General features: G+C 53.6%; 2 protein-coding genes across 3 annotated transcripts in view; one reads left to right on the forward strand and one right to left on the reverse strand.

The window, feature by feature from the left end:
- Positions 1-4: 4 nt before the first annotated feature.
- SSR3 (signal sequence receptor subunit 3) lies at positions 5-3,372 on the forward strand. The gene is made up of 5 exons (XM_059855882.1): positions 5-182; positions 1,050-1,176; positions 1,626-1,724; positions 2,227-2,358; positions 2,987-3,372. The coding sequence occupies exons 1-5, from the start codon at positions 44-46 to the stop codon at positions 3,051-3,053; spliced, it is 564 nt and encodes a 187-aa protein (XP_059711865.1). The 5' UTR covers positions 5-43; the 3' UTR covers positions 3,054-3,372.
- Positions 3,373-5,587: 2,215 nt separating this feature from the next.
- The window catches only part of KCNAB1 (potassium voltage-gated channel subfamily A regulatory beta subunit 1), a 61,463-nt gene continuing 46,736 nt past the window's right edge, over positions 5,588-20,314 (reverse strand). For both annotated transcript variants that reach the window (XM_059855884.1, XM_059855883.1), the window contains exons 6-14: positions 20,126-20,170; positions 19,534-19,577; positions 15,009-15,095; positions 10,956-11,041; positions 10,059-10,179; positions 9,516-9,610; positions 8,478-8,598; positions 7,548-7,636; positions 5,588-6,977 (exon numbers count right to left, since the gene is read on the reverse strand). In XM_059855884.1, coding sequence (XP_059711867.1) covers positions 6,888-6,977; positions 7,548-7,636; positions 8,478-8,598; positions 9,516-9,610; positions 10,059-10,179; positions 10,956-11,041; positions 15,009-15,095; positions 19,534-19,577; positions 20,126-20,170 — 778 coding nt within the window. In that variant the 3' untranslated portion in view covers positions 5,588-6,887. The remainder of the gene's footprint in view (positions 6,978-7,547; positions 7,637-8,477; positions 8,599-9,515; positions 9,611-10,058; positions 10,180-10,955; positions 11,042-15,008; positions 15,096-19,533; positions 19,578-20,125; positions 20,171-20,314) is intronic.

The raw sequence follows: 20,314 nt of genomic DNA on the forward strand, positions 1-20,314 counted from the left end.
GACCCGGAGCCGCTCGGCCGCGCTGACGCTGCCTTGTCCCGCCATGGCTCCCAAGGGCGGCCCCGGCGGCCGGCAGCAGTCCGAGGAGGATCTGCTGCTGCAGGACTTCAGCCGCAACCTCTCGGCCAAGTCCTCCGCGCTCTTCTTCGGCAACGCCTTCATCGTCTCCGCCATCCCTATCTGTGAGCGGGCGGGGGCGGGCGGCCGCCGTGAGGGGAGCGGCGGGCTCTGAGGGGAGAGGGGGATCAGCAGCCCTGGGGGGAACAAAATACCCTGGAAGACGGGGATCAGCAACCATGGGGGGAGCAAAGTACCCTGGAAGAGGCGGATCAGCAGCCCCTGAGGGGACCAGGAGGTTGAGGAGAGGGATCAGGGCTCCCCACTGCCCGCCGCGGTCTCTGTCCCGCTGCCCGCGTTGGATCCCGGGGCTGCTGCTCCGAGCCCCGGCGGATCCTGGCTCCGGGCAGTGTCGGGTCCTGGTTCTGAGCGTGTGGGATCCTGGCTACGAACCGTGTCGGGTTCCAGTTCCGAGCCGTTTTGGGTCCCGGTTCCGATCCGTGTCAGCTCCCGGTCCCGGCCCTATCGGATCCCGGTTCCGATCCGTGTCGGGTCCCGGTCCCGGTCCTATCGGATCCCGGTTCCGAGCCGTGCCGGGTCCCGGTCCCGGTCCTATCGGATCCCGGTTCCGATCCGTGTCAGCTCCCGGTCCCGGCCCTGTCGGATCCCGGTTCCGAGCCGTGCCGAGTCCCGGTCCCGGCCCTGTCGGATCCCGGTTCCGAGCCGTGCCGGGTCCCGGTTCCGGCCGGCAGGGCAGCATCACTGACGTGTCACCGCAGCAGCGCTGCCCGCAGGCTCTGCCGTGCTCTCACAGAGCTCCTTCCACAGTACTTTTAATGCAGTTGGAAGAGCTCCGAGTGATTTTGGAGGAGTTGGCTTTGCTCAGGCAGAGACTGTGGAATTACAGAGCTCAGATCCGGTGTGGGTCTCCAGTATGGGTCGATTTTCTTGGAGAGAAACTGCTTCAACTGTCATTGTTCTTTTTTTCTAAGGGCTTTATTGGAGAATATGGCATATGGATCTTGTTCAGTCTGCAGTCCTGTACAGCGTCATGACCCTCATCAGTACCTATCTCGTGGCTTTTGCATATAAAAATGTCAAGTTTGTCCTCAAACACAAGTAAGCTTGGTGCCTCTTGGAATTTATCATTTAATAATTGAACAAAACTGCCATTTACTACTGTAGTTTTTTATTAATAAGGATGCCTGAGTTGTTACTCCAAAACATATTTTGCACAGAAGTATCTCCTAATTGGTTTCTGTTATTGTCTTGTACTTATAGTCAAATCTTGTCACCTAAGACTATGGGGAAAAAATAAATCCACCATCATGCTCTGTGGGTATCACTACAAATTATGATTAAATTATAAATTATATTACTTATTGGATGTGAATTATATTGCTGTTAGTAATTGCTATTATTATTTCTTATCCCTTCACCTTGACAAAACTGTCAGGTATCTTGGCTAAGTTGTATTCTTCACTGAACATAAAACTTCCTGTAATGCCAGGGCTGGGCTGTGGTGTTTTTTCATTTCTGAAGTGTGACATGAGTGGTGGTACTTACAGAGTAGCCCAGAAAAGAGAAGATGCTGTTTCCAAGGAGGTGACTCGCAAGCTGTCCGAGGCGGACAACAGGAAGATGTCCCGCAAGGAGAAGGATGAAAGGTGATCTCTCTGTCCTCCTCCCCCTCTCCCTTGTTGTAGGAGGGCCTTGCATGTCCTTGAGGCTCTGGGTGGGGCAGTAGGGACTGTGCTTGCACTGTTTTTCTGTGTTCTGGGAAGCAGCAGCTGCAGGGTAGCTCGTGGTTCAGCTTCAAGCCCTTTTGAGGTGAGTTGTCAAGGGAAGGTCTCAGATGCACTCGGCCTTAGATGTGATCCCCACTGGGACTGTGCAGGATGGGAGCTTGGGAGCCAAACTCTCTGTCTCCTGGAAAACCTACTGCACACTTCATCATGTGGGTGTGCCTGCATATCCCCATCCCTGGCAGTGCCCAAGGCCAGGCTGGACAGGGCTTGGAGCAGTCTGGGGCAGTGGAAGGTGTCCCTGCCATGGCAGGGGTGGAGTGGGATGAGCTTTAAGGCCCCTCTCCCCACCCAAACCATTCCAGCATTCTGTGGTACCCATTGATTAAAATATATTTGAAATTTTATCTCCACTTGCTCCTAGGATTCTGTGGAAGAAAAATGAAGTTGCAGACTATGAAGCAACAACTTTCTCCATCTTCTACAACAACACCCTCTTTCTGGTCCTGGTTATCATCGCTTCCTTTTTTGTGCTGAAGAACTTCAACCCCACTGTGTATCCTTTATCCCCAGCCTAAAACCCCCACAGCCCCACTCCTATTAGCTGCCACCACTAGCTGAGGTTGTCCTCAGGCTGTGGCATTCTTCTCTTGGTACCTGCAGCTCATGGTTAGTACAGCAGCTTAGAATGTTGAAACAAAAATATGAAAAAAAAAAAAGTCTCCCAATTAAAGTCTCTTAAAACATGAGATGTTTTAAGGATATTGCTTGGACAGTACACAGGAATTCTCCTGGCTTTGCTGTTTCCATTGTAATTTTGGAGTGAGGACACAGCTCAGTTCCCTGCAAACACTGTCAGTGTTGGTTGCCTGGAGCTCTTCCCTGCCAGGATGCTTCAGCTCCAGTAGCTCACAAGTAAAATGTTTTGTTCCTGAAGGAAATTAGTATTGCCAACAGGGCAGTTAATTCAAGATCTGTATTTATAAAACTTGTAAGAGAACAGGCTGAACTTTATGGGTGCCTTCATTCTGAAGGTGAGTTCTGAAGCTGTGTTTCAGCTTGCAATATTCCAGTTTTAAAACTCCAGAGAAAGGTCATTTCAATGCCTTCCTTTTCATAAAACTCCTACCAAATGTTGTGTACCAGGGAAGGATCCTGACAATTCCTTAACCTGTTCCCTCCAGAAACTACATCCTTTCTATCAGTGCTTCCTCAGGACTGATTGCTCTGCTGTCCACAGGATCCAAGTAGACACAAAACCCTCAGCAGTTCCTGAGAGAGGCTTCAACTGCTGTGAAAATGCCTAAGGGTGGAATAGGAATATTTTTTGGTTTTTAGCATGAGGAAAATGTGGGGAGGGTTTGAATCCAAACTGGTTGGATTGTATTTACTTTTGGTCTCTTTACATGGTATTTGATATTGGAGTTACTCAGTTTTTTTTACTTAGCAAGGAGAGGGTGTGTGAGCTGTGAGCAGATATCATCTTTCTGCAGCTCCACCCTGGGGACAATCCATTTATCATTGTAACTTGAAAAATTGTAATTAAAAGGAGCTTTTTTTTGCCATTTGATTCCTTGTGCTTTCATTCTTCATTTTTTTAAAAAACAGGGATTTTCATATCTAGGTTTGTCAACTCTTTCTGCTTCAGAAGAGAGGAGACACCTACAAGCTAACATATTCCTTAGAAGCACTCCTCATTTCTGAGTAACATGGAGTCAGGACAAAGCCTTAATCTCCTAGGAAAACGCTTTTGAAGTGGTTTGATTGCACTTTTTTTTTTCCCCATTAATCTTCAAAGTTGCAAATAAATAAAAAACCCTGCCAGTCTCCCTGCACAGCTTAAGAAAAATGCTTTAGCTGGCTTTTAATAATGGGTTTATCAGACAATCCTGTGCCTTATTTTCTGGCTATCACTGGAGCAGCTGTTCACTTAAATGCCAAACTCCACTGATATTAATGGAATTCCAGTTACAGATCCTGCCATTACAGACTTGGGATCCTAAAGAGAGAAGAAAGAAAGTTTTCAATCAGATTTAATGGAACAATTACTCAGCTAATCTTGGCTTCAATAAGATTAAATGGAAAATAGAGCAAAATGCAGAATGTGACGAGCAGGAGACAGGCTCTATTTCTGACAAATTCAAGGACTTTTGGTCATTTAATACTCTTTAATTGAGTGTTTTCTCTCAAAATACATGGGTTTTTCTCTATCCCTTCTGCCTGACTATTCAGCACTGGAAGGACACATTCCCTAGAGCTGCTGCCTGCCTTGGACAGTTTCCCTTTCCTTGGCCTCACTTCTTATAAGGGATATAATTGATGGGTTTTAGCTGAGTATTTTACTCACATAAAGCAGATTTTTAACAGCCCTCTCCAAACATCCAGAGCCCAGCTCAAAGCCAGGCTGGCTCCTCTGGGAGCAGCAGGACTTTGATGTTTTTGCTCTGTTGCTCCCAGAGCCCCCAGAGCTGCACTCAAACCCTTGAACAGACAATGTTGTACTCACTTTCCTGGCAGGGCTTTAGCAGGTGTATTCCCCAGAAAATCAGCTGTCTGCAAAGTGCTTGGAAGCAGCACTTTCTTCTGCCATTACTGCCGGCTCACTGAGTCTTTTATTACCAGCTTTTCATCTTCTCTTAGGGCTTTTTTGGTATTGACAGTTGCTGAGGCCCGGAGCTTAGCATGTCAGAATTTTCCTGGAGAGGGAACATTGAGCACTGACAGCCTGAAACAAAAGCAGGTGGGTGGATGGGGTGGGATGTGTTCTGCAAAAAAAACCTGATCTTGAGCTTTCACAGAAAAGTTTGGGGGTTTTTTTTGGTTGGCATTTGGATTTGTGTTCACTTTCTCAGTTTGTTTTTTTCTTTTTTTCCTTTAGAGGTGGTGTATGGTTTTTCTCTTGTAATCCCCACTACAAGCTGCAATGATAAATAATTCATTGTAAAACACTGAAATTATATTTCTCTAGTCTAATGCTGAGGCTTAACCTGAAGCAGGGCTGCTGCTTGGCCCCACATTGCCCTCAGAGCCTGTAAGGGACAATGCCATCTCCTCAATTAAAGGTGGGAATTGATCTTGTTTTAATACATTACTGGATTCCCAAGTACATGAGAAGGGGAAGAAAGAACATGAAATTGTACCTCCAGGGGGAGGAAAAGGAATTAGTGTGTTACTGGGAGGATAATTATATTAAATTAATAAAGCTGTTCACTGTGAAATGGTTGAAGCTCTGTAAAAATTAACAGTAGTTAGTGGTAATGCAGCACTGGGGATGATCCCAGGGCAGGGCCGGGTGGGCTCCACCCCAGCTGGCTGGGACTGGCCATTGTCACCAGGGGAGGCTGGGGACAGCTGCACTGGGCTCATTCCAGGCCAAATCACAGAACATGGCTTAGAAAGGAGCTTAAATCCCACCCAGTGCCACCCCTGCCATGGCAGGGACAGCTCCCACTGTCCCAGGCTGCTCCAAGCCCCAATGTCCAACCTGGCCTTGGGCACTGCCAGGGATCCAGGGCCTGCCCACCCTCCCAGGGAGGAATTCCTTCCCAAAATCCCATCCACCCCTGTCCCCTCCCTGCCAGGCCAGGCCAGGCCAGGCCAGACCTTACCTGGGACTGCTGTGCTCCTTGGGGACTGACTGCCAGCAGCACCTTGGGAGCAGCCCAGCTCCCTCCTGTCCCTCCTGGGCACAGCTGGAATGTTCCCTGTGGACCAGCACCCCCATCCTCAGCAGAAAGCCCTGCTGGCCCAGAGCAGCTCCAGTAACAGGTCTGCAGCTCTCAGGGTAGATGCACAAAATGCTTTTATTGTCTCCAAGCAGAATTCCAGTCAGACTGCATTTCTCATGTACAGCAGGAGTCATTTACACACACCACAGCTTCAAATACAGGAGGAGAGCACTCAGGTGTGGGGAGCTGCTCACCTGGCCCAGGTGAGTGCTGCAGGGGGGAGTACAAGGGTCCTACAAATACTGTACAGAGCTGTGTCCCAGCAGGGATGGAAGAAATACAGACTGAAATCAGAGGAGCATGGTACAGAGCAAATCCTTGGGAAGGTACAATGTGGGCTTGAGCTGGGCAAATTCAGATGTAAATTCTTCCTGTCAACTCCTGTAAATGCTCACAAAAATCTGATTGAAATGTGTCTGTGCATTTACTTATCCCCGGTTCCAAAGCAAGTGGAAGCAGGTGTAGCCTTTTGGAGTACGTACCTGATTGTTCCTGCAGCTCTCAGCAGCTATATATTGTACATATTTATAGTATCTAGATCCTTAAAAGCTCCTGAATATTGAAATTTGCAGTAGCTCTGTCTACAAGCAGGCAGAAGTAGAGGCAGGTTTCTATAGATGCAAAACCCAATATTTAGTCATGGCTTTCTTGGCTTAAGGTTTATGGAGAAGTAGAACTCTGCAGAGCTGTCGTGCTCAGTAACCTGACATGCGTGTTTGGGCTGCCTAGCACTGCTCCAGGGTGCTGCCCAGGAGCACTCCACAGCTGGAACAGCTGGAAAAGTAGGAGCTGAACTATCTAACTGCTAACTAGTTCTCTGTCTTACAGCCTTTATTCAACTACAAAGAAATCCTAGAGCTTATATTCTGCATAAAAAAGCAAAGTTTGAGCTTGCCCCTTCCATCTGTTAACCTGAAGAAACTTTATAGTTGAGATTTCCCAAACATGGTTTTATTAAAACCTGAAGTTGTATCTGGCTTTTCTTCATTGAAAAAATAGATCTGTACATCCTTCTTTAATTACCAAGTACCTGAAGGTTATAAATTATTTCTTTTTTTTTTTTTTTTGCTTTACAAGTGTTTGTCACAGCACAAGCATGAGGTGCAAAGAGTAAAGTAAAAATTAATGAACTCGGTCAAGAAGGTAAGAAAATACAAGGTTATTCTTGGTTAGAAGAGAGATCAACTGTGCTTTTAAATTCACTGCAGAGTAGTAGCAAGAGCACACATCTCGAAGGATCCAGTGACAGTAGACACCGAGCAGCAAGTGCTGAATGATTCTCATGAGAGTAATTCAGGGCTGTACTGGAGTACAGAGCACTTCTAAACCATGCAGTCCAGGAAATTCATGCATTGCATTAGGATCTGTAGTCCTTCTTGCTGTAGGGCTTGTTGCCCAGGATATTATCTATTTCATTTACAATATGGGATGTCATCTTTGGAAGGACCTGGGGTGGAAGAAAGCGATGCTTAATCGAGATAGTTCCAAAATGAAAGCTAGATTTTATCAAAGTACATTTCCGCTGGGCTTTTTGTGGGACAGATATTAAGCATTCATCTAATAACTTTCTCCCTTAGAGGAGAAACCACTGGAGAATCAGTGGGAGAATCACAGTAAAGCCTCTCAGCTTTGTGTGTGAAATATTGCTTGGCTGCACTGGGACGAGCTGGTGGCAAGGACAGCAGAGGCAGAGGAAGCTCTGACTGGGGAAAAACAACAGGGAATAGTTAAGGTGGGTGCAGGTGACATGTGACAGCACAGAATCTGTCACAACATGCCCTGGACTCACTTGCATTTTCAGGTGCATGAAAGCTGCTGATGCCACCCTCGTGTCACTGGAGATGTGTGCAATGACCCCAGAAGGTGCTAAGCCATGGTGACAGCAGGATGGGCCTGATTAGGGTGCATGAATGGAGCTGAGAGACAGAATCCTGAGTGTCAGCCCTGTGCTAAGAGAAGGGGTGTGCTGAGGTCTGGGGGTGTCTCCCTGCACACAGGTGGCACCCCCTGCACTCACCTGGATGGCTCCGAGGTTCTCGATCAGCTGCTCGGGGTTGGAGGATCCCAGGAGGACAGAGCTCACCCCCTCATTCCGCAGGCACCATGCTGGGAACAAAGGCACAAGGTGGTCAGGGACACAGATGGGCTGACAGGGCCTCGCTCCAGTCCTGGTGTTTGACAGAGCCTCTGTCTCTGCTTGACAATCATCTCATTCTTTGTCGCAGCTTTGCTCCTCTGGCACTACCCGGGGGAAGTGCACAGATCAAATATCAAACCCCACAGATCTTCCAGGATCCCACCCGAGCCTGCTCCCTGCCCCAGCACTTCTCCTGGCTGTGGGGTTTGGGTTTTCCCCATCACAAGGATTCACTGCTGGGATGTGGAACCAGGGATCACCTCTCTGACAGACATGTGGTATTTTCCAGCCTCAGTTCTCAGCAGCATAAAGATAATTATTAGGAAAAAAACCCCTAAACTCATTTAGAACAGCATTCTCTTGTCTGCCAGCCCAGCACCACAAAGGTGATGGCTTCATGGGGGAGGGATGTCCAGGGCAACAGGGAGGTGGGACCCCTGGGGATGCCCAGGACACTGTGACCCTGTCAGTCACAGCCTGGTGCTGCTGCTGGAAACAACCCTGTTTAATTAATTGCTGCCCAGAGGAGCTGTGGCTGCCCCTGGATCTCTGGCAGTGTCCCAGGCTAGGCTGGACGCGTTTAGAGCAACCTGGGCTAGTGGAAGGTGTCCCTGCCCATGACAGGGGCTGGAACAAAATGGGCTTTAAGGTCCTTTCTACCCCAAACCACTGCAGGATCAATAATTTTTTACAGATTTTAAACAACAAACACATCTCCAGCTGCAGGCCTGGCCCAAACCACGGTGGAAAGAGAGCACATTTTCTGTGTCAGCCTTTCCCCAGGGCTGGGGGCAGCTGTGAGACACCCACCTACAGCCAGCTGTGGCAGCGTGCAGCCCAGGCGCTCGGCGATGGGGGACAGGTCCTTCAGCTTCCCCTGCTGCTTCCTGCCCTCCTCGCTGATGATCTTCTCCTTCAGCCACTGGTAGCACTGCAGAGCAATCACAGCACATCAGGCTGTCAGCTTTCAGCCTCCAAAGTGGGGAGTTTAAGGCGATTTATAGTTATAATCTATAAATATCTATAAATAGCAGCACTTGAAAAGCCACGTCCAGCCCAGAAGGTCATGGAGGCTGAGTAACACAAAGCTGGGCTACCCAAAGCAATTAGGGCAGGACCAGAATGTCTCCTGTTGTGCTCAGTTCTCTGGCTTTATTCCCACTTCAGAACCTGGAATCTCCCCAGTTTTCTTTTTGGACCCCATAACCCCCAATAAGAATAAAGCCAGGATAATTGTGGGGAAACCAAGTTGTGGTGACACCAGAATGCCAAAACCTGTTAGAGAGGGCAGCCCCCAGCAGCCCATGGGTCTTCAGTGGGCTTGTCCCTGGCCCGGGGGTCTCTGGAGGGATGCTGGGATCACTGGGGGGATACTGGGGGGCTGAGGACCCCCATGGCCTAGGCTGGTACCCAGGGAAACGATGTCCAAGCCTGTTGGACCTACATGGCTCAGGGGGCTGCAAGTGGCAGCAGCTGCATCCATTCAGGCTTGGACTCTGTGGCCTTGGAGGTCCTTTCCAACCTAAACATTCCAGGATTAACATCAGTGAGGAGCCTGGAGCCACACAGAGCCCCTGGCTCGTGCCTCCTCCAGGGTGATGCTCCTCAGTGCAGGGTGGGGACAGCAGCCAGCAGCCCCCAGACCTGCCCCAAGCCCCCCTGAGCTCCCTGCCTGGGGAGCCTGGGCTGGTTCTAACCCAGATTCTCCTGCTCTGTGGAGTGTGGTTGCCAGAGAAACCGAGCTGATCCATCCAAGCAGAGCCCTCCTTCTCACGAGGGAGCCCTTTCCCCTTTGTTGTTTTCCTGCCCTGACAAAAGCAGCACAACTCAAACGTGCACCAGAAATACCTTGAGTGAAGCCCTTGAGCTTTCAGGGACGCCGTTGCCGTATTTCCCTGAGATGATCCCACAGGCCAGGGGAGACCACGTCATTGCTCCCACCCCTGCAGAGGGAACAGAAAAAGGGCTTTGAGGGGAGTGGGACAAAGCAGAGCTGTGGCAAAAAATACAGCTTTCAGTCAAAAACTGAACCAAGAGCAAACTGATTGCTGCGTGTTTCTGTTCTGTGGCAGCAACACTCCGCTGGTCTTGCAGGAATGTGCTGCTGATGCCCTGAGGGATTTATTTCACTTAATGGACCCCATGGATCTCAGAGAGTAAGGAGCAGCCAAGCCAATTAATACTTAATATGTTCATTAGTGCACTTTAGTTATTAACAGATAATATTAAGCAATATTTCATCAGAGGCACAGTAAGCTGGTTTTTCTTTTGGGTCACTATCAGATAGAGACTTGGCTTTGTCACGGGTCCCACCTGGAGCCCCAGGTCATCCTGCCCCCCATTTCTCTCTGGGAATGCCCCAGCCAGAAGGCCCAGCAGGCTCAGCCTCACCGATTTTGTGGTACAATTCTGGCAGCTGCACCTCCACCTTCTCCCTCTGGAACAGATGGTACTCAGCCTGCTCACACACGGGTGGGATCATGTTGAACTGCCTGGCCACGGAGTAGGCTTCCTGCAGAGGGGAAACCGTGGAGAAAGCACTTCAGAAAATGGAAATACCCTGCAGGACACACCAGGCCACGTTCTCTGGGGGTGCAGGAGATAGGCAAGGGCAAGTGGGACCAGCAGGATGCTGCAATCCTGGCATCTCCTGGACTCACAGCCTGGCTTGGGACACTGAAGCCCATCTCATTCCACCTCCTGCCATGGGCCAGGCTGATATCAAACTGAAGGACTTGACTTCAGTCAAACCAAAATGACACAAACCCAAATAAACCACCCCAACCCCTACACAACTTCTCCTAATTAGCACGGGGCTCATTCTGGAACGAGCTTTTAAATGATTTGAGGTGGAAAGCCTGGATGGAGTGGAACCCAGCATGCCCAGGGCTGCCATGCCATGACCCCCATGGCCCCTCACCATGACCCCCATGGTCCCCACGGCCCTCACCATGACCCCCCAGGCCCCTCACCATGATCTCCATGGCCTCACCATGACCTCCATGCCCCTCACCATGGCCCCCATGGCCCCCAGGCCCCTCCCCATGATCTCCATGGCCCTCACCATGACCCCTAGACCCCTCACCATGACCTCCATGACCCCCATGGCCCCCCAGGCCCCTCACCATGATATCCATGGCCTCACCATGACCCCCATGGCCCCCAGGCCCCTCCCCAGGACCCCAGGCCCCTCACCATGATCTCCATGGCCCTCACCATGACCCCTAGACCCCTCACCATGACCCCCATGGCCCCCAGGCCCCTCCCCAGGACCCCCAGGCCCCTCACCATGATCTCCATGGCGCTCCAGCGGGACGTGCCCCAGTACATGGCCATGCCCTGGTTGATCACGTGTGTCATGGCCCGCACGATTTCTAAAGGAGAGCAAAAAAAGGAGTGTGAGAAGTGCCCAGAGGCCACATTTGCACCAAACCCACTTCCAAGCAGCCCCACACTGACAGTCCTGAGCACGCTCCTGCCGTGCTCTCCTGCCCAGGTGTGGCTGGAGAAGCATTTCCCGTGCAAACAGAGACCCTGACCCTGCAGCTGGTTCAGAACTGCTTCTCCCACCTGGCTCTTGCCTACCACGGCCCTAAAAGGACATTTGCTCCAAAATGGAACACAAGAGGGCAGCACAGCAGAAAAATAAACTTCAAAATAAATTCCTTTTTCAAAATTTGCTTCCTGAAAGCACATATTGGGGTCTGGCTCTTTTTACCAGGAATACCAGGGACAAAGCTGCAAGAATGGCTGATGGAACCAACTCCACCCAGGGCCCTGTCACCCTCAGGTGTCACCTCTGCACCACAGCAGGGCCACGGTCTCCATGGCTGTTCTCTGGGCTATGGAAGCTTGCAAGGCCACACACACCAGGACAGGATCTTGGATTTCACCCCTCAGACTTCCCTGCCTACCTGGGGGTGAAAAAACCCCCATGAACTTTAGTTTAAAGGAATCCCACACTGGTTTGGGTTGGAAGTTAAAACTCCTACAGTCCCACCCTGTCCTGGGCAGGGACACCTCCCACTGTCCCAGGCTGCTCCAAGCCCTGTCCAGCCTGGCCTTGGGCACTGCCAGGGACCCAGGGGCAGCCACAGCTTCCCTGGGCACCCTGCCCACCCTCCCAGGGAGGAACACCTTCCCAATATCCCATCCAGCGCTGCCCTGTGTCACAGTCCCCAGGAGCAGCCACAGTCCTGCCCTGGCTGTGGTAACAAACCCTATTTCTGACAGGGCTGCAGCACAGACACGACCACTGCCCACAGAATGGAGTAAATGAGCCAAACTCACCGTGGGAAGTGAAAGGAAACAGTTCTGGGGCACTGCTGCCTGTGGCACCCCGTGGTCAGTGGGCACTGCCCGCCCACCCCAGCAGCTCTGACCACCCAAACCCCTGTGGAGGGGCTGCCCTGGAGCCTGCAGTGCCCAGAGCACCCCTGAGGATTAGGGGCAAGGTAAGGGCTGCAGGCACAGCTGCCTTTGACACCGGCTGCCCTCTCGCCCTGCTCAGGGCAGGAAAGCAGAAGCCTGGCACAGAGCAGCTCAGTGCCAGCCTGGGCACTGCTGAGAGCCCTCCTGCAGGCAGCTGCGAGGGGGAAGGCTCCATCCATAACCCACAGGGCTGCTCTGACACACAGACCTGCCTCAAACCCAAACACAAACCCACTTTATCCGAGGGAATGAGGGAAAGGAAATAAAAACCCCAGAGAGCGTTCAAGCCAGCCCTGGCATGTAAAGGAAACTTCCAGTTCTTCCTGAAAAAATACCAATTCATTTCAGTGGAGTGTAAATATAGAATCAAAGACTGGTTGGGATTGTAAAGGATCATAAAGATCTTCTTCTTGCAGCCCTTGCTGTGGGCAGGGACACCTTCCACCTGACCAGGGCTCCACAACTCAATTCATGAGCAATTTCAAGCTGCTCCATCTGAATATTTAATTAAAAATTGTTTTTCATTGCCTACCACCATCAGCCTAAGCCTGTAAGTGATCCTTCCCTTCCTCCCTCCCTCCTCAGCAGCTTCTCCCTGGGTTTAGTTTTCTATTTTTGCTCTGCCACCATTTCGGAGTTTTGGAAAACATTTCGTCACACGCCTCTTACACATCTCAGCCCGGGGTTGTTTTCATTTCTCCAGCCTCTACTCCTTTCAAAAAAAACCCCAAAGTCAACTCAGAAAATGTATATAAATATATAAATACATATATATCTCCTTGTTGAGAGAGCCAGGGTACAGCAATGGGATTTGGGAAGGGCACAGGCCCAGATCTCTTGTCCTGCCAGCTGGATGCCCAAAAGGCAGCACTTAAGAACAGGAGTTGCTTTTCTTTAAATATAAATCAATGCTTCAAATCCCAAACAGCAGCCCCTGGCACCATGACAATAATAACCCTGAAGTAAGTTAAAGTTCCCTGGTAGGAACATTGCCACCTTCCCTCTCTGTGTGCCAGGCTGTGCCTGGCTGCTGGGCACACTGTGGGCACCTGGCTCTGTGGCACTGGGGACACACCAGGGACCCCAAGGACCCTCCTGTCCTGCTGCCCTGCTGGAAGAGCCCCTTGGGGTGAAGAACAAGCCTCTGCTTGCCCAGCTGGGGGATGAGACCTTCATCCCAAGGAACGAGGCACGGAGCACACAGGAATTGTGGAGAGGACAGATCCTTCCCACCAGCCATCCCCAGGGTCCCTGACTGGGGTCTGGGGTGGCAGAGGGTGGCAGGGACACCCCACACATGGCTGAGCCAGCCCCAGGGAGGGTGGGCAGCCCTCAGACCCCAGCCTGGCTCTGGGGCACAGGGAGCACAGCCAGACCCAGGTGCCACGAGCTGCCCAAGGTGCTCATCTCCAGCTGCTCCCTGCCTCCAACATTCCCTGCTTTTACAATGGAAAACTATTTTAATTTGCTTGGAGACTTTTAAGAACATTAAATACATTTCAGGGGTTTAGGCTAAGCAGCTTTGCCAGGTGCCCTGAGGCCCAAGTGACTGCCAGCACAGAAATCCCCAAGGATGCTCATCTGCTCCTTCCCCAGGGGAGGAGCAGAGCCTGGGCAGCCTGGGGAGAGAGGGATCTGCTCTGGCTGGGGTCACAGAGGGATCTGGGGAAGCTGCTCCTTGGTGCTGCTGCCCAGGGGCACTTGGCACAGAGGGAGGAGTCTGAGGCACAAACCCCACGAGCAGCAGAAAGGGAAAACAAAGAGGACATCCAGGTTTTGGGTTGGTTGTGCCCCCCTGCTCACAGCGTGCTGGCTGCTCCAGCCCGACCCACAGGTGCTGCCACGAGTGGGAACACGTTAAGGTCACCTTCTCCTTCAGCCCCACCCCTGGAAGTGTCCAAGGCCAGGCTGGACAGGGCTTGGAGCAGCCTGGGACCGTGCAAGGGGGTGGGATGAGCTCTAAGGTGCCTTCTGAGGCACTGCATGGCTCCCTGTGGGAGAAGCTGAGGCGTGTGTGGTGCTGAGCAGCATGGAGTGGCTCAGCAAGCAGCACTGACAGATGGCCCAGCAGATGCTCTGGGATGGAAGTGCCTTTGTAAGTGATCCATAAAAAAGGCAGGAAGAAGATGGGAAGTATCTCCAGCATGCCATTCATAAGAGAAATGTCCTTTTTTTCACCCTGCTCCAGCCTCAGCCAGCGCCACAGCCTGTGCCTGCTGCCAGGGCTGGCACTGGGGTGTGGGATCAGCTGTGCCCTGGGCAGGGGAGCCCCTCCAGGCTGCTCAGTGACAGCAGACCGAGCACAGAGGTCACACCTCCCTCCCAGACACAGCACAGAGTCTTCCTTGACCTCAGCAGCTCCTGGGGAAGCTCCTAAAATGCCAGGCTGGCCCCTGACCTGCACTGGGTGGCACCCACGGGTCACCCTGCGTGGCACAGCCCCTTGGCCAGCAAGGAGATGAGTGCCAGCACCCCTGACACAGAGCTCCAGCTCTCTTTGATTCCCATGGACCATCCACCATGGCTCCTGTGCCACCTGCCATGGACACCTGCCTTAAATCCAGCCACAAATCCTCTTTGTCTGAAGGGAAAGGAAATACTCCAAACATTAAAGCCACTCCTGGGACAGAAAGGAAACTTCTATTTCCTTCTAAAACCTACAAACTCATGTTGTGGCAGGGTAGACATAGAAACCTTAAAGAGGGTGGAGGGACCTTAAAGGACATCTAATTCCAACCCTCTGCTGTGGGCAGGGACACCTCCCATGGACCAAAATGAGATATTTCACATTTAAACTGCTCCACCTGAACAACTGATGACAAACTGTCACTTCCTGCCCCCCTCAGTGTCAGCCCTTAGGCCAGGATCAGGCACTGCAGGTTAACCCCTCCCAGTGCAGCTCCCACCAACCTTCCATGGGCGTGTTGTTGTCCGGCCGGTTGGCAAAGACCACGTCCACATATTCCAGCTGCAGCCTCTGGAGAGAAGCCTTCAGCCCTGGGCATGGGAAAGCAGAGACAAGGACAGGCAGGGTCAGAGGGAGGCAGGGAACAGGGCCAAAATGGGATCAAACACAGCTTGCTGTATTTAAATGCGTGTGTTTTATATATACACACATTTATGTGGATACACACAGTCAGGATGTAAGAGGGATGCTGAATGATGTGTCCCACGTCCCTGCAGCCATCTGAAGAGGAAAGCACCAGCCTGGCCACACACAGGGCCCCTCCTTCCCCAGGAACGTGCTTTAGTTCAGAGCTGCAGGATTTGTGCTGACCAGCCCTGGTTACAGAGCGTGTCCCTGTCAGCCTGGCTGAGGCAGCTGCCAGGGACTGTTTCAGTGCCCTGCTCCTGCCTGCAGGGATTTCAATCTGAATTTTGTCACAGAGCCTTTCCTGCTCCAGCCCCAGCTCCTGAGGCCAGGGGACACTCCAGGGATGCAGCCCCAAAGGGCAGGATGGTGGCACTGGGGTGGACTGGTGCCACTGGCCATGGGGAGCAGGTGAAGCAGCAGGGAGGGCTTCACCTGCCAGGTGAGCTGTGCCCACCCACACTGCACAGGGAGCAAGCACAGCAAGCCAAGTCCATAAATGTCCAGGTTCTGAGAGCCTTCCTGTGAGGATCTGATGGGAGATGGCATCAAACCCCTGCAGATATATTTATATATCTATGTATGAGTGTATGAGAGAGGCGAGCAGAGGATGGGCATTTTATCCGGCTCAAAATTCAGCAAACATTTCCAGCCTGCTCTATTTTGACTCATTCTTCATGAACATTCATAAAAACATTTTGTTCTTGGGAAGATTTGTAGAAAATAACTGTTAAAAATCCTCTTCTCTCTCTCACGCACACAGATATATATAAATATATATATAAAAATATAAAATATCTCTCATTGACCTTAACGTTGTTTGCTGGGTGTTCTGTGAAATTATTCCAACTCTTGCCAGTGCTTTTCTGTCATTTCATGAAGTGTCTCCACAAGAAATGGAAAATGGATGGGTCTGGAGTGCCTGTGACACATCCACCACCTCCCTGAGCTCCTTCAGTGCCAACGCCTCACTGAAGCTTATTCAGATGAAAATTCAACAAAATGTTGCTACAAGAAAAGCTTTCTCCAGCATTACCTTACTGGGAAAGTCCCAGGATCCTGATGTGCCTGATCCTGCAAACACTCCAAGGAAAAACTCTGCAGGGCAATCCAGGATAAAACTTGCCAGGAGCAGGAAGGAAGAGGATGGAAGGAGCCAAAGCTGCACCCCAGGGAGGGGCTGCTGACCCCCCTCATCCCACCTGAGCTGGGCACTGCCCTGGGGCTCACATTTCCCAGGTGTGCAGCACAGAAAGGAGGAGCTGCTGCCCAGAGGATTCCATCCCTGAGCCCCCAGCAGCAGGCTCTGCACATCCCGTGGGGCAGGAGGCACAAATGGGGCACACAGCAAAGGAGCTGGGGCACAGGTCCTCCCCTGGGGGCTGGCACTGCCCTGCTGGGGGCTGGCACTGCCCTGCTGGGGGCTGGCACTGCCCTGCAGTGCCCCTCCACAGCATTCCCCAGCCCAGGGACCAGCCCAGGACCTGCAGGGTGCTCCTGCTCCAGAGCCCGGGCTGGCTCCTCTCACAGGGACAAGGCCACAGGGGACACTGCTGATCCTGGATGTGACCCTCAGTTCCCCAGGCATGGCTCTGCTCCTGGCACTGCTCTCCCTGTGCTGTGAGCTGAGCCTGAGCTGAGCCCTGCAGAGCCAGCTCTGGTCCAGCCCAGGCAGACATGGCCAAGGCTTTGCCAGTGGACAAACAGAACACAGAGTTCCTGCTGTCCCCTCTCCTGCAGGAACACGGCCACAAGGACAAGGCAGAGCAGCAGGGAAGGGGAGGGGAGCAGAGACTGGGGTCAGGAACCCCAGGGATGGGATGGAGCCAGGAGGGGAGCAGAGACTGGGGTCAGGAACCCCAGGGATGGGATGGAGCCAGGAGGGGAGCAGGGATTGGGGTCAGGAACCCCAGGGATGGGATGGAGCCAGGAGGGGAGCAGAGACTGGGGTCAGGAACCCCAGGGATGGGATGGAGCCAGGAGGGGAGCAGGGATTGGGGTCAGGAACCCCAGGATGGGATGGAGGCAGGAGGGGAGCAGGGATTGGGGTCAGGAACCCCAGGGATGGGATGGAGCCAGGAGGGGAGCAGGGATTGGGGTCAGGAACCCCAGGGATGGGATGGAGCCAGGAGGGGAGCAGGGATTGGGGTCAGGAACCCCAGGGATGGGATGGAGCCAGGAGGGGAGCAGGGATTGGGGTCAGGAACCCCAGGATGGGATGGAGCCAGGAGGGGAGCAGGGATTGGGGTCAGGAACCCCAGGGATGGGATGGAGTCAGGAAGGGAGCAGGGATTGGGGTCAGGAACCCCAGGGATGGGATGGAGGCAGGAGGGGAGCAGAGTCTGGGGTCAGGAACCCCAGGAATGGGATGGAGCCAGGAGGGGAGCAGGGATTGGGGTCAGGAACCCCAGGGATGGGATGGAGCCAGGAGGGGAGCAGGGATTGGGGTCAGGAACCCCAGGGATGGGATGGAGCCAGGAGGGGAGCAGGGATTGGGGTCAGGAACCCCAGGATGGGATGGAGCCAGGAGGGGAGCAGGGATTGGGGTCAGGAACCCCAGGGATGGGATGGAGTCAGGAAGGGAGCAGGGATTGGGGTCAGGAACCCCAGGGATGGGATGGAGGCAGGAGGGGAGCAGAGTCTGGGGTCAGGAACCCCAGGGATGGGATGGAGCCAGGAGGGGAGCAGGGATTGGGATCAGGAACCCCAGGGATGGGATGGAGCCAGGAGGGGAGCAGAGTCTGGGGTCAGGAACCCCAGGGATGGGATGGAGCCAGGAGGGGAGCAGGGATTGGGGTCAGGAACCCCAGGGATGGGATGGAGCCAGGAGGGGAGCAGGGATTGGGGTCAGGAACCCCAGGGATGGGATGGAGCCAGGAGGGGAGCAGGGATTGGGGTCAGGAACCCCAGGGATGGGATGGAACCAGGAGAGGAGCAGGGATTGGGATCAGGAACCCCAGGGATGGGATGGAGGCAGGAGGGGAGCAGAGTCTGGGGTCAGGAACCCCAGGGATGGGATGGAGCCAGGAGGGGAGCAGGGATTGGGGTCAGGAACCCCAGGGATGGGATGGAGCCAGGAGGGGAGCAGGGATTGGGGTCAGGAACCCCAGGGATGGGATGGAGGCAGGAGGGGAGCAGGGATTGGGGTCAGGAACCCCAGGATGGGATGGAGCCAGGAGGGGAGCAGGGATTGGGGTCAGGAACCCCAGGGATGGGATGGAACCAGGAGGGGAGCAGGGATTGGGGTCAGGAACCCCAGGGATGGGATGGAGGCAGGAGGGGAGCAGGGATTGGGGTCAGGAACCCCAGGATGGGATGGAGCCAGGAGGGGAGCAGGGATTGGGGTCAGGAACTCCAGGGATGGGATGGAGCCAGGAGGGGAGCAGGGATTGGGGTCAGGAACTCCAGGGATGGGATGGAGGCAGGAGGGGAGCAGGGATTGGGGTCAGGAACCCCAGGATGGGATGGAGTCAGGAGGGGAGCAGGGATTGGGGTCAGGAACCCCAGGGATGGGATGGAGCCAGGAGGGGAGCAGGGATTGGGGTCAGGAACCCCAGGGATGGGATGGAGCCAGGAGGGGAGCAGGGATTGGGGTCAGGAACCCCAGGATGGGATGGAGCCAGGAGGGGAGCAGGGATTGGGGTCAGGAACCCCAGGATGGGATGGAGTCAGGAAGGGAGCAGGGATTGGGGTCAGGAACCCCAGGGATGGGATGGAGCCAGGAGGAGAGCAGGGATTGGGGTCAGGAACCCCAGGGATGGGATGGAGTCAGGAGGGGAGCAGGGATTGGGGTCAGGAACCCCAGGGATGGGATGGAGTCAGGATGGGAGCAGGGATTGGGGTCAGGAACCCCAGGATGGGATGGAGCCAGGTGAGGAAGCGGGCAGCAGAGCCCTTGAGGAGGGGCAGCACCAGGAGCAAAGCTCAGCCATGCCAGCTGGGGGCTGGCAGGCCTCCAGAGGCTCTTTCTGCAGGCTGACATCATGCCACATCCTCATCCTCATCCCTCCCAGCTCCAAAGGCAGCCCAGGCACCCCTGGCCACATCTGGCCCCACAGGGAAGGGCTGGGGTGTGCAGAGAGCTCCCCAAACCCAGCAGACCCTGGGAGTGAGGGGGCAGGGGGCTGCCAGTGCAGTCCATTCACTGACACTTTTTGAGGGGAGCCAAAACAATCCTTTGGTGCACTCTGGGCATTTCAGGACGAGTTTGGGAACTGCCCTGCATGGGACTGGCACAGGAGCAGTGGGATCAAACAGCCCCAGCCCATGGGAGAGCACTGGGACCCAGCAGGACAGAGCCCACCCAGGGCAGCCCCAGCCCCTGGCACAGCCCAGCCCAGGTACCTTCAATGATGTGTTTCCTGGAAAGGCCTCGCTCTGTCTCTGCTCTGCAAGGGAAAAACAGGAACAGCTGGGAGAGGTGCCAAGAGCCAGGAGCACTGGGCTGTGTTCTGATCTAAACACCCCCAAAGTTACAGAATCCCAGACTGGTTGGGTTGGGAGGGACCTTAAATCCCACCCAGTGCCACCCCAGCCATGGCAGGGACACCTCCCACTGCCCCAGGTGCTCCAACCCAGCCCTGGGCACTGCCAGGGATCCAGGGGCAGCCACAGCTGCTCTGGAAATCCCATCCTAGCCAGGAATTCCCAATCTCCCATCCATCCCTGCCCTCAGCAGTGGGAGCCATTCCCTGGGTCCTGTCCCTCCATGCCTTGTCCCCAGACCCTCTGCAGCTCTCCTGGAGCCCCTTCAGGCCCTGCTCTGAGCTCTCCCTGGAGCCTTCTCCTCTCCAGGTGAGTAACTCCAGCTCCTTAAAACACTTGGTAGAATAAACAGAAATGCAGTGACAGCAGCAAAGCACCCCCAGGTACCATTAACCTCCCCTGGCTGTAGGGCTGGGGCAGCAAACCCCAGGACAAGGGACTTGCCACTTACTTGCCACCCCAGTACAGCTTTGTGGTTATCACCAAACTGGACCTCCTGCAAAAAGAACAGGACAATTAGTATAATTGTTAAAATAACAACAAAGCAGATGCTGCCCATCAGCAACCTGTAAAACCTGGGAGCAGGGTTTCTGCTGGGGATGCTCAAACAGCCAAGAGCAGCTGTGAAATGTTGAGGAGA

This window comes from Haemorhous mexicanus, chromosome 10 (genome assembly GCF_027477595.1).
Source record: "Haemorhous mexicanus isolate bHaeMex1 chromosome 10, bHaeMex1.pri, whole genome shotgun sequence".
Taxonomy (NCBI): Eukaryota; Metazoa; Chordata; class Aves; order Passeriformes; family Fringillidae; genus Haemorhous; species Haemorhous mexicanus.